General features: G+C 46.6%; 1 protein-coding gene across 1 annotated transcript in view; it reads right to left on the bottom strand.

Moving 5' to 3' along the window:
- ALPK1 (alpha kinase 1) overlaps window positions 1-16,525 on the bottom strand; it is a 33,149-nt gene that overhangs the window by 15,686 nt on the left and 938 nt on the right. Inside the window, exons 2-3 of the mRNA XM_071431321.1 lie at window positions 5,271-5,461; window positions 1,992-2,146 (exon numbers count right to left, since the gene is read on the bottom strand). Of these exons, the coding sequence (XP_071287422.1) occupies window positions 1,992-2,146; window positions 5,271-5,388 (273 nt within the window). The 5' untranslated portion in view covers window positions 5,389-5,461. The remainder of the gene's footprint in view (window positions 1-1,991; window positions 2,147-5,270; window positions 5,462-16,525) is intronic.

Below are 16,525 nucleotides of genomic sequence, written 5' to 3'. Positions count from 1 at the left end.
CTCATGGAGCTTTTGAGCCCCCTCCCAGAGCGAGCCATCCTCGGGAGAGCGGCGCAGCCAGATCTGCCTGCTGCAGCGCCGCCAGTGTGTTATGGTAATGAAGCGCCTTCCATTCACCCATCTCAAAGCACTTCTTAAATGTAATGAATCACGGTTTATGAACTTATTCTAAGCATGGCAAATTAAAATAAACAGAGAGGGAAAAATTTTAAAGGGTTTTTTTCTTTTCTTTTTCCGAACAATAAATCGATATAGGCTAAATTTTTTTTTGGTGTCCTTTGGGGAATTAAATTATCCTTCTGTCCCTCATGCCAAAAAAAAAAAAGAAGAAAAAAAAGTTGCTCAGACTTTTATCTTTCCTCATCACACTGTAATCACTTCTCTTCAGCCTCATTTCCCCCCCAGCTTTTTATTCAAAGAACTGAGGCAGCCTTTGCTCTGCCTTGAAATTTTATTTAAAATAAAAAAGAGAGGGGAGAAGGAATGGATGAAGGGGAAAAAAAATCCCTTTTCCTGACTAATACTAATAATACAGGTCAAAATGTCAGTCTATCTACAATTAAATGGAAAACAAAAAAGGTTTTCCCTTTTTCCCATGGTACAATGGCGCTGGAATATAAATTACCGATGAAGATGAAATAATACTTCAAAGCACATGGGCAAAGGCAGCACAACGTTTACAAAGTATTTTCCACCACAGGATGAAACACTGGAGACAACGGCAGCCAATGGACTTCAGGGGGTGTGGGTGAATAGCCCAAAACTAGCACGGAGGAGGATTTGAGGTCCCTATAGTCCCTGACCCCACGATAGGCTTTGTTTAACAAGGGCAGCTGCAGTTATCAACAGATGTTTCAGCAATAAATAATTGGTATCATCCCAGAAAAGACCCATCTACCTGGGGAGAGGGCATAATGCAGCAAACACTGCCCCACTATTAGAGCCACATTAATCTCCCATCTAGCCAGGTCTCTCGGGGAGCTGGCTGCAGGTGTTTATCCCGGGAGGGAGCTCACAAACGCTCCCAAGTTACAGGGAGCTGAGCTGGGATTGTAAAGGAGGTCAACCTCCGCCATAAATTTCTGTCTGAGGCCACACACACCAAAGGGAGGGAGAAAACAAATACCCGAGAGCGAGCAGCCACTCCCCGCCCTCCCTCCCTGGGGAAATCCAGGAGCCCCGCCGGGACCTGGGGATGCTGGGGCTGCCACTTCCCAGCCCTGCAGTGGCTTTGCTGAGCTTCTCACTGCTCCACAAGGAATCAAAGCTGTTCCCAAAGAAAAGCTGCTGGCCTCACTGAGGCAGGACTCTCCGGGGCAGGTGAGACCTCCTGGCCACCTTGGAGTTTAACAACAGGCAGGAATGGGATAGTGCTGGCTTCAGGAACAAAAAACACCCCCTACAAAATTCACAAACCTCACCTTTATTACTGTTCTGGCAAAGGGATAGCCCTTAGCCCAGATATTGCACTTACCATGGGAAAAAGGTGTCCTCTATTTGCCACATGCCTGACGTGCCTCCAGAAAAATCAGAAAAGCAATTTCTTGCTACTTTCTAGTCTTTGAGCTCAAACTCATCACCTTAAGGGATGGGATCCCCAAGGACCTTTGGGATTCTGCAGCTCCTTACACAGGAGGAATTTCTCACAGGAGAAATCACATTGAATCCTTGCCTATCCTGCCTAGGTTTTGGCCGGCTTTGGTCCTCAAAGGGATTCTGCCAGGTAATTTTATTGGAAGAAGAGCAGGTGAGGAGTTGTGCAAGCCCTGCTAAAGTGGGTGATCCTCACTACCAACTTGTAGAGTAGAATTAAACAAAGCACAGCATTCTTGTCAAATTAGTGGGTTTTTTAAAAAAACACTATGTGAACATTTTAGTGTTGTTATAATGCCAGCTCTTCAGGGAAGAGGGAAGCATCGCCTTAGTGGAGACAATACCCAGAAGTGCCCTGTGAAAGCCCCCGAGCACCACAGCTGTGTTGAACTTCATACCAGCAAGTCAGGCAGCCTGGCGCTGATCATATCTTGCAGGTTTGTTTTGTCTTCTGGGCCCAGCTCTTGTTTGTACTGCCATCTCTCCGGCACAAAGGGCCACTTCATTTCTTTTGCCTCCTCCAGCAGGCTCCTCAGCTCCTCAGGAAGCAGAGCTGAAAGGGTCAAAGAGCAGGTGAGGCTATTGCAGCAGGTTCAGCCACGGCAGCCCCTCCAAAAGGCTTCTCCGAGTTGCTCCCAAGAGCTCTCAGCCTGGTGGGGAGGGCAGGGGAGCTGGCCTGCTCTCAGTTCCCCTTGGCTGCACTGCCCTCCAGGGAAATGGGAACCTCCAGCCATTAAAAAGGCTTTTAGCAGGAAGTCCTGCCGGCTGGTGGCTGCCTGGGCGTGAAGAGCTGCTCCGAAGGAGGCAGGAGGGAACCTGTTCCCCTGTGTGAGGAGAGAACAATGGGGTCAATGGCACAGAAGATCCGTCCCCCTTGCTCAGGTGACAGTGGCAGAGCCATCCTGGAAAGCCACTTCCAAACTGGGAGATAAACTTGGACCGTAGATGGCAACCAGACAGAAATCTAAAGGGTTATAATGAATAGTAAGCACAAGCTCTTGGGCAATTTGTCCCTTCCTGCTCACTCTCCATATAGGTCCTAAGCCACTCCATCAGCTTTGGGTGGATCTCCAACCTGATCCAACTAAGGAAGCAACTGCTAGGAGCACAGAGCCAGAGATTTGGGCTTGGATCTGTCCCTTCCTTTCATCCACAGCCCATTTTCCTTTCCCATTTCATTTTCCTTGCAGCAGGGGTGATGTGGATGTGCTGTGCTGTGCTAACCACTCGGCTGGGCAGCCTCTCTGGCCAATAAAAGTGGATTAACAAAGATTATTGACCAGATGGGGTTAATGGTGATCATCAGCTGCAGATCTGGCCCCTTCTGGCTATTAATCCCCCAAAAAAACCCCTGCTCAGAGAGCATCGCTGCTTTAACGAGGCAACACAATAAATGCATTGCTACAGATTTTTTAATCAATCCTTTATGCAGGGACTGTAGAAAATGAGCTTCATCAAAAGGATATTACAGGCTTGGACTGCAGCACATTCACAGGTATGGCTTTCCTGGGAAGAAACAGCAAGTTGGACATTTATGGCCCACCCCCAAAAAGTCAAGTTTACAAACTTTCCACTTTTTCCAGCCCATGTTTTCTCACTTGTTGCCATCCCAAGGAAATGTGGGGTTTGGAAATCTTCCTGTTACACATCCTGGCTTAAATTAAAGCCCAATTTCCTTATCCTCCTGAAGTGGTGCCTAAGGGGCTTAGCCCTGAACACTGAGGCAAGGTGGCCAAGTGCCAGGGTTGATGGGGAGAGGAGGCCCTGCTCCCACCCTCACACTGGAAAATCAGTGCAGGAGCAGAAATATCCACCTCAGCACGAGGATATTCACCTCATCACAAGGAACAAATTGTTGGACAGAGGGACTTATCTACCATGTAGAAGGGACTGAACTGCCTGAGTCTTTTCCCAAGGAAGATCCAGCTCCAAGGACAAGAGTTTGCCCTCATAACAGAGAGCTGTTCTCACTGCTGGCAATTTAAACTCATACATTAACCAAGGCTGAATGGTCACAGAAGTGCACTGCAATGATTTCTAGCCTAAAGAAGAAATAAAGAAAAGATCCAGACCCAACACCCGTTCTGCCCTCTAAAGTGAGACCAAGATGTGCTCCTCCTCTCCCCACCATTTTTATGGATTTGGCCTTCAGTCCTTCCTGCTGCAGGCCTGGGAAAGCCGGGGGGAACAGGAACAAAGGCAGCCCCGGGAGGAGAGGGGGGCCAGGAAAGCCCCTCGGCCCCAGCACAGGGAGGGTCCCCCCGAAGCCGAGAGCCGCCGAGCCCCAGCAGTTATTAATGTCGCTGTCACCACCCCGCTGCTGGGTATTTTCCTTCCAGCTGATGGGAACAGGGCCCTGGAAAAGCCCGAGCAGCACTCGAGGCTCTGATGGCCCATTTCCTGAAGCAGTTTACCTGAAGGACCGTGTCCAATCGAGTGATTATAAGGGCACTGATTCACCTTATCTGGAACTAAACTGATTATTTCTCATACTTTGTGGTATTTAATAGGAGAAAAGGAGGGAGGAGGAGGAGGGGGAAAAAAAAAGCGCTACCTGATTAGGGGTTCAAGAGCCTATTCTGCGGAGCCACAATAAAACTTAAAAGAATTTGCGACGAGGAAACAAAGTGCCCTTTGTTGGAAACAAAAGAAGAGGAGAGAAAAATCTTCCAGTATCCATAACAGAAACCTCCACGCCACCCTCCAGCGCAAACAGACTTAGGTGCTTCAGGAAAAGGCAGCTGACCTCCCAGCAAGAACAAGGATGGTCGGAAAAACATCTTCTCAACGGCTCCGCGCCCCGGGACAAACAAAGGGCTTTAAGGATCACATTAACGTTTGGGCCGAGCCACTCAAGCACGGCGAAAACGAAACATTATTAACACCGAACTGGGGAACGGGCAGCGCCGCAGATGTGGCACGGCACGCAAAGGGAAACCTTAATTCCGCTGGACTGGAGAAATGATAAATCCTCCCTTCGCGGCCGTACCAAAATTGCTGCTGGTTTTCAGCAGGTAACGCCAGCATTCAAACAAATGAGGAGCCCTTTTAATTATTTATTTAGCCCTCGCTAAACGCCGCTTCCTTTCCTGGTTATCTATTCCAGCGTTTAGCCAGTATGGATTTTCCTTTCAAGAGGCATATTTGCAAAGGGTTTGTTTTTTTTTTAGGGTTTTTTTTGGGGGTTTTGGTTTTTTTTAGTTTTTTTTTTTTTTTGCCCCTTGGACACCACTTATAGAGGTCACACACATTTTACAAGATAAAGACTCAGGCAATGAGCTCTTTAATATATGAGGAGAAACTGACAAATCCAGAGGGCCCTCCCCCAGGTCCTATGAAAGGAGAGGAAATATGTGCCCTTATTCAGAAGTTGCATCCTTTTTTTTTCCTTTTCTGTCTCTCTTCTTTTTTTTCTTTTTAATAACTGAAATTTATGTGCATCAGCAAACTTTTGGTCATTGTTCTTCCCAAACTAAACTGTTCCTTACAGCCTCATGTTTACTGAAGCCTAAAATTAGAACTGACAGCAATTCACTGCAACAAAGTGCACTTCTTTCCCTGCCTGCATCCCATTCACGGCCCTGAAATCCAGGCATCTCTTGACACTCACGGAGACGAAAAATAGGGCAGGGCTGAGCGCCGGCCGGGCGCTGCCGCCTCCCCTGGGGAGAGCTCACCTTGGCACCGCCAGTATTCCCGCTGCTCCGCCTCTCCCGGTGCCCGGGGCAGGAGCTCGGTGTCCAGGGCCCGCTGGCACTGCTGCAGCAGCGCGGCCACGGCGCTCTGCCCGCTCATGAATGCCCCGGCTCCGCGGTGATCAATTACTCAGGAGATCCCCGTGAAAAGGATCCCTTCGAGGCCGAGGTACCTGGCAGACAAAGGAGGGGGAAAATGATTAACTAAAGCAACATCAATTATCCGAAAGGCTCAAGCAGGGGGAGATAATAGGGGAAAATAGAGGAAAATACGTGGCAGGCTCAGAAGACTTTATTAGAGGAGTGTGTGAGATCACTGCAGGCTCCCGGGGACAGTGTGAGGGGAGCATCTCTGAGTGCCAGGGAGAGAGGACAGGCTCGTCAGTGGAGCCATGACGGGCTCATCAGTGAAACAATGACATCCCGAGCAGGGAAGTGACTGGCGGGGCTGTGCCAAAGCCCTCTGCACCTGGGAGGCTCGGGCTAACTGGGATGGAATGGCAGAAAGGAGCGTGCTGCGTGCATTCCCCAGACCATAGAGACCTTCTCTTTCACCGTGGGATGCCACCCCGTGGGTGAATGTGGTCCTCCAGGTGCTTAGGACGTTGCCAGTGGTGATGCAGGAAATCCCCACCATTCCGACGACGGGTATATTCCCATGACGGGTATCTGGCTCAGTACCTGCCAGAATGCTCAGGCAGCTTTCAAAAATTAAGCACAAGATAAATATTTAGGGTTTGGGGTTTTTTTCCCCCATCGATTTAGAAAACTGTTCCTGCAGCCTGAACCAATACAGTCAGGAGCAGCCTCAGTGAAAATACATCTAAAACTGGGAAAACGCTATGGCAGTGAAGGGGGGAATGCAAAGGACAACGCACACACAGGCACAGTTTGCTCTGCTGGCTGGAAACCACTCACATTTTAGTAGCTAAAATGTTTCCAGGCAGTTTTTTTCCCCTTTTTGCTGTGGCTCTGGGATAGCAGGATGCTGGAGCTGGTGGCAGATAGGCCGTGATCTCAAGGGCACTGAGCAGGAGCAAGCTGCCAGACTGAAAAGCAGAGGGCAAAAGAGAGGCACTCATGTGAAAGCAGAGAGGATCAGAGAGTCTGCCATGGAGGGCAAGTGGAGCAGGGCAAACCATGGGATTCAGAGCAAAGAGCCTGGAGGCAGGAGCTCCTCACTGGGGCTCTGACTGCCTCTGCAGATGCAAATGTCACAGAAAGAAAGAATTTAAAAAGTAGCTGTGAAAGGGAGACCAAGGGAAGGAGCATGAGCACCTAAGAGAAGCTGAGGAGCAAGTAAGAGATCAGCCAGAGGCAGAGCCATGGATAAAAGCAGAAGGAAAACCTAAAAGCCTTGCCCATCTTTTTAGCCCCAAGTAAGAGCCACTCTCTGCAGGGTTGGAGCCAGCTGAGCGTGGCTGGGTGCTGGGAGCACATCCCTGTGGATGCACCAGGAACGGAACCCAGCATGGTCCAAAGCCCACCCAGGAGATGGGGCTGAATTACCTGTCCCTGGCAAAGATGAATCTTAAAAAGGGGCACAACAATAGTGCAAGTCCACATCCCAGTTCACAAAGGTGCTCTCTCCCTAAGGATCTGTCAGGGACACATCTCTGAGCCCAGGAACAACAGCCAGAAAGCAGAGTCCTCTGCTCCACCCTGCCAGGTCTTATCCTGTTGCTGGGTATCCATCAGGAAAAAGTGTGGTCACACTAACACACCTATGCCAGCGTGGCTTGCTCTGCTAACTGCACTGACATCTGCTAATTGATTTATCTGATTACCCAGCCCTGTGGGAAGGAGTGTGCAGCTGTCCCAGGAGTACCTCCCAGGTTGGGATGAAGCATCCCTGCCATCTGGCCCGGACTCCGTTCCTTTGTGTAATTGATTTCTCAAAAATCTCATTTTCCAGGGAGCTACTCCAGTGACTCCCAAGCACACACACACCTGCTTTGGATCTGCTGTGGACAGCAGTCCTGAGAGCCTGGAAACTGCTTCAGGAGTGTGCAGAAGCACACTGGAGAAAGCCTGTGCTCAGCTGCAACCTCACAGCCTGTAAATAAATGCTCATAAGCACCATTTGCTGTGAAGGTGCACTAAAGCAAGCAAACACTGGGTTATTTCCCTTTACAAAAAATACCATGGCTCCAGGAGCATCCAAGGGAGCTCGTGGACGTGTTCCACTTCTCTGTGCTACAGCCCAGACCTTAAAAGCCCAGCCTTCCTTGGGTCTTTACTGCAGGCAGGAGGGCCCTGTGGCTTTGTGAGCCACACAGGCTGCCATTCTCACAAAGAGCTGCCAGGGCTTAGCAGGGAAGCTCAAATTAGTGTGGAAGTACAGCACTTGGCTTCCTTGGATTGGGAGGATTTAACTCACCAGGAGACTGCCAGGTCCCTGACACTGATCCACACATGTCAGCAAGCCAGGGATTTCTCTTCAAGTACATTTTTCCAAGGAATTGAATAAACAGCAAGGACATAGAGTAATAAAATAATGATTTACAGCAGCAGCACCGAAGTGCTGGGAGCACAGAGAGAAGTGCAGTAAACTGTACATTAGTGCTCAGGAGGTAGAGAGCCTTTTGAGACCCATCACTGGGGACAATGACTCGCATCATAAAATCAGCTTAAGATGAACCACGGAGCCCTAAAGCACATCAGCACCCTTCACACAGATGCCACTTTGCTAGTTGTGCTTTGTGACAGCTGTGGCGTTGAGTGACAGCTGGGAGGGGGGAATAACCAGGCACGCAGCTTTCCTGGGGAAACACAGGACCTGAGCCTAAAGCCCAAGAGCAGAACAGCAAAAACTTCTGGAGGCCTTTAGAAGCCTCTCAATGGTTGCTAATCAGCTTTCTCAGAGTTCCCTTGAATCCTAACAAGTGGCACTTTAAGGAGATGGTTTTGAAGTGGTGAAAATTGCAGCCTGACATGCTGCAAAACTGCCGGGCAAAAATGTTTTTTAAGCACGTACTTAAAAATGCTCTTTGAAAACACATAATAAAAAACAATTTTGCATTGGATTGAGGATTTACGCATTTCTTGGTGACAAGAGAGCTGCTTTACTCCTGTTTGAGGCAAAACCAGCTTTTAAATGCTTGATATAATTGTTAAGACACTAAAACAGAAAGGATGAGAAAAAAAAATAATCAGTGCCATTTCTGACTGGAGTCTGGATTAAAATAATTCCTTGCATCAAATATGATGAAAAAATTATTACAAAGGTCTCAGGGGATGAGAAAATACATTTCTGTGGTTCCCCCTAATTGGGTCTGGGGCTCAGAACAAGAGGGATGGAAGGAAAGATTGGGTGGGACACAGAGAAATGATCTCTTTAATAAGAAATGGGCCATACTGTGACATTTCAGAGCCCTTGGGCTAGAAGACCAAAAGATCTGTCAAGAGAAAGGAATTTTAAGTTCTGCCATGGGTAGAAGGAAGCCTGGGAGTCAATCTAGGCGGTTTAAGACTGCAATTAGCTCTGGAGGCTTTAAGAAAAAGAAGATGTAATTGCTGCACTCAAACTTCAAATGCAGCAAGGATAACAAGCGCTGGTTTCTCAGACAACATCATTTGGGAAATTTTCCGCAGCATTATGGTCCTGAAACACAAATTAGAGATCGCCAGGCCTTTTCTCTCTGAAAATATATTATCCTAATTTTCATCTTATTCAGGGTACCCTCTAGCTCCAGGGAGACTAATGAAGAGGAAGCAAAGACCTGATGAGTTCCATGTGGAGACTACATTTATGGATTAATCCCAACAGGGAGCAAATAAACCTTATTCCCAGAGCTCTCGGTCAGGACTCCACACAATCAATTGAGGAATGGATAGTTATTTATGGCTGAGGCTGTTTTGACTTTCAAATAAACATTTTAATTATTTTAAGTTACGCTGGAACTTGGAATGTGAGCCCTTCTTTCATGGCACTGCCTTGCTCTCCTGCCTCCTAATCCCAAACCACTCTGGTCATTATGACACCGTGCAAACCACACTGATCTTCATGCCTAAATCATTGCAAAGGTAAAATATGTGGGCCAGGCAAACTAGAGAAGAGGGAGGAGGAAAAGGATAAATGAAAGAAACACTCTCAAGATACACTGAGCCCGAAGAAAATGAGGTGCCCAACTCTGAAACCCTTTTGCAATCAGGCTGGCACATCCTGATCCATCTTTGTACCCTGCTCTCCCCTGCCTGCTCCTATGAGCAATTTTAATAACCAAAGTGCTTCAGAGCGTTTCTTTTCCAACAGCTCATTTTCAATTCAGTACCTGCACCACTTGCACTGCCAGCTTTTCCCTTCAGCCTAATTTGGTGTGCTGTTGCCTTTCCACTCTGAGATTATGAAGCCACACTCATTTTCAGGGAAGCTCATTAGAGTCCTCTGCTAAATAAAGGCAAGGGGTGAAATCACAACACAGATATGTTGGAGCTACAGTCTCACCTTCACTCTGTATTCTGGCATTTCATCTCCCTCTGCTTTCTGTAGGGAGACTGAAATAACTGCAGGAGGTTGTCCTTGGGAGACCAGTGGAACATTTGGGTTGGTGTTTTGACCTGCAGCAGGTAAGGGGGAGCATGCACACCACACAGCACCCTTGGCTGCTCTCCCTCCCATGGATTTGTGCACGAGCCTTCTGGAGCCCTTCCTGCCACTCCTGACAAAAATAACAGGCTCAGCTTCATTTTTGGATTTGGCTGCTTGAGGGATTAAAAACTAAAACAGGAAAAAAAAAAAAAAAGAAAAAACCCCATTCTCTTGATAACTTAGCAAAGGTTTCAATAATTGAATTAATATCATCTCCACAGAAGGCAAATTCAGTTTCCCTGAACCTTTCAGTGCACACATGCTTGTGTTTTCCTAGAGCATTTACCCTTCTTTGCAGGAAGATGGTTTTAAAAAAATAAATAGATTTGCTGGGGCTTTATTCAGTTAGTTAGCTAGTTTACTTCTCTGGCTTAAAGATTAGATGTTTTCTTTTGGTAAAGCTGGCTATCCCAACTGGCTGTATTAAAATAAGGAAGAATCTCAATCAAAAAGCCTCTCCTAAGGCAAGCTTTCTTGTTAATATGCACCAACATGAAAGGGTTTCTTTTCATCCTATACAACTACAGTGTGTGTAAATTGCAGGGGGCTCATTGGCATAAATCTTGGCTGTGACCTCTGAGGTAAACTGGATTTACATTACTTTCTGACAAGAATTAAATGAAGGCCTTGTGGATATATGAACAGCCTTCTAGACTGCAACAGATGGGCATGAATGTGCTCCCTAGGCAAACTATCAGTGACATCTGTGTCCTCCAAATTCTGGTGGTCTCAGCCAATTAGCAGGCAAAAGGGGAGAGAAGAAAAAAAAAGAAGAAGAAGAAAAAAAGAAGCCTGCCCCTGCACAACTTCCCCAGGCAGAGCTGAAGCAGAAGTGCTTCTGTTTGGAAATGGGATCAGGAGCAGCCTCCAGCAGCAAGGAGGTGCTTTGCTGGCTGCTCTAGTGCAGAGGTAACACTGCAGGAAAAGCTGAGATAATTAGGTAGAAGAGATATTAATATTAACACATGGCAGATCCCAGCCCCACCTAAGGCTGTGTGGGGCTGGGACAATGGGCTACTGTCATGGATTTCCACTGCTGCAGCCAAGGATGGAGATTTGTGGGTCCTAAAAAGCAGAGTGGTGAAAGTGAAGCCCAGTGCCTGACACAGCTAAGGCAGGAAAAGCCCCACTCCTGATCCATATTCACACCCCCACCACGGCTCCTTTCCCTGCAGAGAGCTGGAAGGGACCCAGAAGGGTTTCCAAATCCTCTCCAAAGGGGTTTCCCATCCCCTCCTTGGGTGGATGGGCTCTGGGGAACGACACACTCGATGGCCACTGCACCTGCCTGCTCCAGAGCTCAGAGCTTTGTGGAAGAGCATTTCAGCTACAAAAAAACATCCTGGGGAGAAAAACCTTTCCAGTTTTGTTTGTCAGAATGAGGTTTGGGATTCCTTGGTGCAGCACAGCCACAGAACAGAGCCAAAGCCACACAGCAACTACTCAGCACATGGAGAAGTGGCCAGAGGGGCACCAGGGAGTCAAAACTCCATCTCCAGCCTGCAGCAGAGCCATGGTTTCAGGCCAGTTGTAGCACAGGAGTGACCCAAAATGTGAGGCTCACTCTCTGTCTCCCAGATTTGAATGGAGCTGCCATGGCAGGAGCAGGCAGGACCTCTGGCTAAAAGCAGAGTATGGAACAAAAGCACCTGTTGTTTCGCCCTGGTCATGACTTTTCAGAGAGGCCACTTGCGTTCTTTCCCCCTCATCACTGCTGTCCCAAGTACTACTGGGGGATGTAGAAAAAAAAAAAGGGAATAATTGAGGGGCAGATCAATAAATTAAAAAGTTCTAAAAAAAAAAAAAAGAAAAAGAAAAAAAGGCATAATGAATTTGGTACAGCACATATTTTTAGATCAAAGATGCCTTTGAAGTGACAAACCCTTAATCCATAAACTACTGAAGCACTTCCTTTCTCTCCCAAACTACTTGTTGTCAAATAAAATGGAAGTCAAGGAAATTATCTTTATCTGAAAATGGCCAAAAGAAGCCATCACCTAATGACAGCCTTGTCAAAATGACAATTGGGGAAATTGTTAGGAAGGGGAGGCCTGATGACTGGAGGAATAAGCTGCCTGTTTGCTCTAATCTGGTCAGGCAGGCCCCACACAATTCCAGTCAGCTTGCTGTGTGAAACAGCTAAGTCTTTGTCAGAGCAGGCAGGGGCTGGAAAGACTTCTCTTTCATGAATATGTATCACCACCCTCCATGTCTGCAGAAAAAAAACCCAAACCTTCCAAACAGCAAAATAAAATGACAAAAACCAACAAATCCCAGACCAAGAAAATCCTGAGATATGGAGGCGCACAGGTGGAAAAAGCATCTGAGGAATGAAAGTGCACGTTTGGGAAGTGCAGCCAGAAGTAGCCTCTTCCCAAAGGCTTTCTTTGCACTTTTATGCCCCAGTAGGCTGGGATGAGGCACTTCAAGTGCACAAAGGCAGAAGGGCCCATCGGGGTATTTAATGTCCATCACTGTGTGGTTTAGATTTGGTGCTGGTGGCACCAAACCCCACAGACACACACACGGAGCTCACAGGAATTCCTTGTGCCAGCAGGGAATCACCCCAGCAGTTCTGAACACTTCCAAGGGCAGGCACAGAGGCAGCTTTGGATCAGGGGCAGAAATTCCCTGTGAAGCCTCAAATTTCATCCCACTGAAATGATTTTTCTGAGAGATGTCCATGATATCTGTAAATGAAACCCTTCACAACATCTGAAACTGAAACTGTTGAAACTCCTGTAAACCCAAAAATGGTGTTTAAAGCAATGATGGGCAGATGGGAAGAGAACACAGGATCAAACAAAGCCCATCCCTGCTGCAGAAAACCCAAATGAAGACATTTTAAGCTGTGCTGGGTTTTGTCTCTGTTGGAGAACTACATCATCAATCAAAGCAAAACAATGTCTGAAAAGTTACCTTCAAGTGCTTGCTGCCATCTTTTTAACTTTGCTTGTAAAACTGCAAACCAGATCTTGATTTATTACAGAGAGCTTGTGGTGATACCATAAACTTCAGTTTTTCTCGAAACAACAACCAGAATATGAAAGTTTGGCTCCCAGCAGAGCTATCAAGACACAGTGCTCAGTTCTGAGGTTGCCCATATTATGCAATGTTTGCTGTAGACATTTCCATTTCATTAGCATATTCTGCTTTACAGGAAACCCAGCAATGAATGCTGTCCCTGATCTGAGGCTAATCCTCTTTAAAGAGCTACAGGCTATATTACATGTGGCCACAGCCACGGCTGTGCCAGGCCTGCAGCACTTTGAAGCCTATTGAACAGTGCTCCCTTGTGAGGCCATACACAGAGACAGAAAGGGATGCTCCCTGTGCTCTGAAATCCTGCTCTTCCCACCTCCAGGAGCTCCTTGCAGGGACAGAGCAGAGACACCCAGCTGCCTTCACCACCCCTCAGTGCCAATTTTTGTGCCTATAGTAATAAAAATCCCTTTTCTTCCTAAACTTCAGCAGCAACTGCCCCGAGGGAGTTCTTCCAGAACAATCAAAGGTGAAGGAGAACCAGACAGCTGCTTCCCTGAGTAGGAAGGAAGCTGCTTGAGTAGTTTGGGACACACAGACATATCTATCTTGGAAGGGAAAAGAGAGAAATGGTCATGGATGTACCTGTAAGGCTGCATTGCTCACAGCTGGGTGCCCCTGAAAGCTGTAAACTGAGATAATGGAACTGTGTTTTTATTGCCACACACTGTGGAATCTCCAACACCTTCACAACTACAGAAATTTAAAGGGGAAAAGAAATTACAAAAGAACAAAAAGGTCACTATGTTCTCTGGTCCTGCTACATATCAGCAAAATACAGCTTATATTATCTTTAATTGTTCAAAATTACTTTCTTTGTTCAATGTAGGGAACTGGAAAGGCTGACTCTGCTCAGTCTGCAGTGTGCACATGAAATTTTCTCTGTCTGAATGGTGTCAAACCAGACAAGGAGAGTGGATTCAGCCTCCATAGTAAAATGCAGGGCCTGGTGAAGGCAATGTTCAACTCCTTGCTATCAAAATAGCCACAAAAATTATTTTTTCCTTTGCAGCACAGGGAGAAAGGGTCCAGAGAAAAAACAAACACAAGGTGGAGGGAGTAGCAAAGGGAATAGGAAAAATAATCAGGAGGATGGTGAGAGGGAAGAACAACAGACAGCAGGAGGGAAAGGAAAAGGGAAGAGAAACTGAGACAGAAGAGAAAGGGAGAAGCCAGACAGTCTCTGAAGGAGGACCAGGGGCAGACCATGATGCATAATGAAAATGAGAACTTGGAAAGGGACAAAACCCATCTTGTCAGGAGTACTTCTCAGCAGCCAAGGTGAATATTCCTCACCAGTTTATTCAGGTCACATGAGAAGAAAAGAGGAAGAGCTCTTTTTCCTGAGTAAACAAGGATCAAAGAGGGAAATAAACAGAGGGAATTGTGCCCTCTCTTCCTCTTCCTTTGGAAGATCTCCTCTCTGCTGATGGAGTGGAGCCGCTCTTGGCACTGGGAGCTAAAACTGCAGGGAACACACATCCTCTCCTCCCTGTCACACTGACATCCAGTGGAAAACAGTGGGATGTCTCTGGAGCACACCTGCCTTGGAGAAGGGCCTGTCTCTTTTCTGTTTGAACATGAGGCACTCGGTTGCTGTGCAGTAATAACTCATTGCAGAACCTCACTACGTTGTTGCACACTCCATCAGGCCTTTCCCAACTCCTGGAAGTTATCACTGCCATTATTACCAGTAACTTACAAGCACCTCGATAACTCTTGCACTACCGAAATTAAATGTACAACTAAAAACTAAAAATAAAGAAAAAGGAAAGAACCCCCACCAACAAACCAACAACTAATTAACACAAAACACAAAAATCCCCCCAAACGAACCTTGTGTTCCCATGTGTGGTCACAAACTGCCACCTACTGGCTCCCATTCCTGTGCTCAGAGTGCCTGGGTGGCTTGGAATGAGAAAAGGGCTGTCAGCAGCCTGGGCTTTATGGCCCTAAATCACTCAGCTGTCACTCAGCTGCTCCTCAGTGACTTGGCAGGACAGTTTCAGGTCACCCCTGTGCCATCCTGGGACAGGGCAGGTACAGCAGCACTGTGCCCAGGCTTGTGTGACAGGTGACAAGACACAGTGAGGCATTTAACACCAGGGAAAGCCAGCAAACAGGGCTGCAGGGGACAGCCACCCACCTACTGCACCCCTTTTGGGCCTTCTGAGCCCAAAAAACCACGGGAATTGTACTCACACACAACATTTACACCTGAACCCACTGGCAAATCCAAGCACCACATCAACAGTTTTGATAACCAGGTACAAAATTTGACCTTAGGAGAGAAGGGCAGAACTGTGGAAATCTCAGCAAGCAGAAATCAGCCAGACTTCCTGCTGATTCAGCAGGGTCAGGAAACTTTCATTGTGTAAATTTCAATACAGAGACAAGGAGAAAGTTTCAGACTGGTCTGGAAAGGCTTTTATGCCATAACAGAGACTGAACTATAAAGGACATTTTTCCCAAGTGTCCAAGAAATGTCACCACAGCATTCCCAACTCATAAGCGCTCCCACAGATGATTAAGATATACTCCTATAATTCTTCTGACCTACCGTGAACATGCCAGAAAGAGAAAGAAGCACATTTCCCCTCACTGATTCCTGTTTCCTAAGCCAATTAGGACTGACAGGAACATAAAAGTTCCTGCTATTTTTCCATTTCCCAGATTTACCTATGGATTTTGCTCTGAATTTAGAGGAGTCAGTTGTCAGAAAAACAACACACCGTCACAGCCACGGCAAAACCACCTCAATCTTCCAGCCTGGAAAACACTAAATTAGCCCAAACACCACATTTATCTGCAGTTTCGCTTTTGACCAAAGAAATTTCAACAAAAAGAAGAAGTTATTGTAATCCTGGAATGACCTCTACTACAGAACAGAAGAATTTCAGCAGGAAGATCACCCAAAAACCCCACAGGCACAGAGTGCCTGCATATTATTTTTTTTCCCTCATAAAGGGCAAACCTGGAGCTGTTTTCCTGAAGCTGGCAGCGTTTCAACTGACTAGAAACTTATTGAAGAGAGAAGCTGTAAATCCAGTTCCTGCCCTCCCCTGTACAAAATCACACAGAGCTATACTTAAACCATAAAACAATAAAGAATATGCAGCTAATTTGACATTACACAATCCTAGGGGAAAAAGGGAAAGGTCTTTACATACCTCAGTAAATACAAGTATCAAAATAATCCCATCAGAAAAGTTATCTGATGACCTGGGACTCGGCTGTTTCCACAAACGAAGGGCTGACAGGAATTATAACGATCGACAGATGCAATAAAGAGCAGGATTGCACAATTCTGGCTTTTCCAGAAGGCAACAAAGTATTTCATTTTTCTTGTGTGTGAGCACACAGGCCCAGCCCTGCCTGCTGTAAAAAAATGCCTTCACTCTGGGAGAAAGTTGGAACAATCTGTTTTCCTTCTCTGCTTTTCAGCACAACTTCTTGCAAAACACAGTTTAATCCCTTTTTTCTTTTTTTTCTTTTTTTTTTCTTTTTTTTTCTTTTTTTTTCTTTTTTTTTTCTTTTTTTTTTTTTTTTGGTCAGGGAGAAGAGCCCGGAACAGCCCTATTAGACTGCATACAGAGAAAAGTTA

Source organism: Agelaius tricolor, unplaced genomic scaffold, assembly GCF_023055355.1.
Source record: "Agelaius tricolor isolate 1412-34295 unplaced genomic scaffold, bAgeTri1.0.p SCAF_8, whole genome shotgun sequence".
In the NCBI taxonomy this organism is placed as follows: domain Eukaryota; kingdom Metazoa; phylum Chordata; class Aves; order Passeriformes; family Icteridae; genus Agelaius; species Agelaius tricolor.
This window is presented reverse-complemented; position numbering and strand designations above follow the sequence as displayed.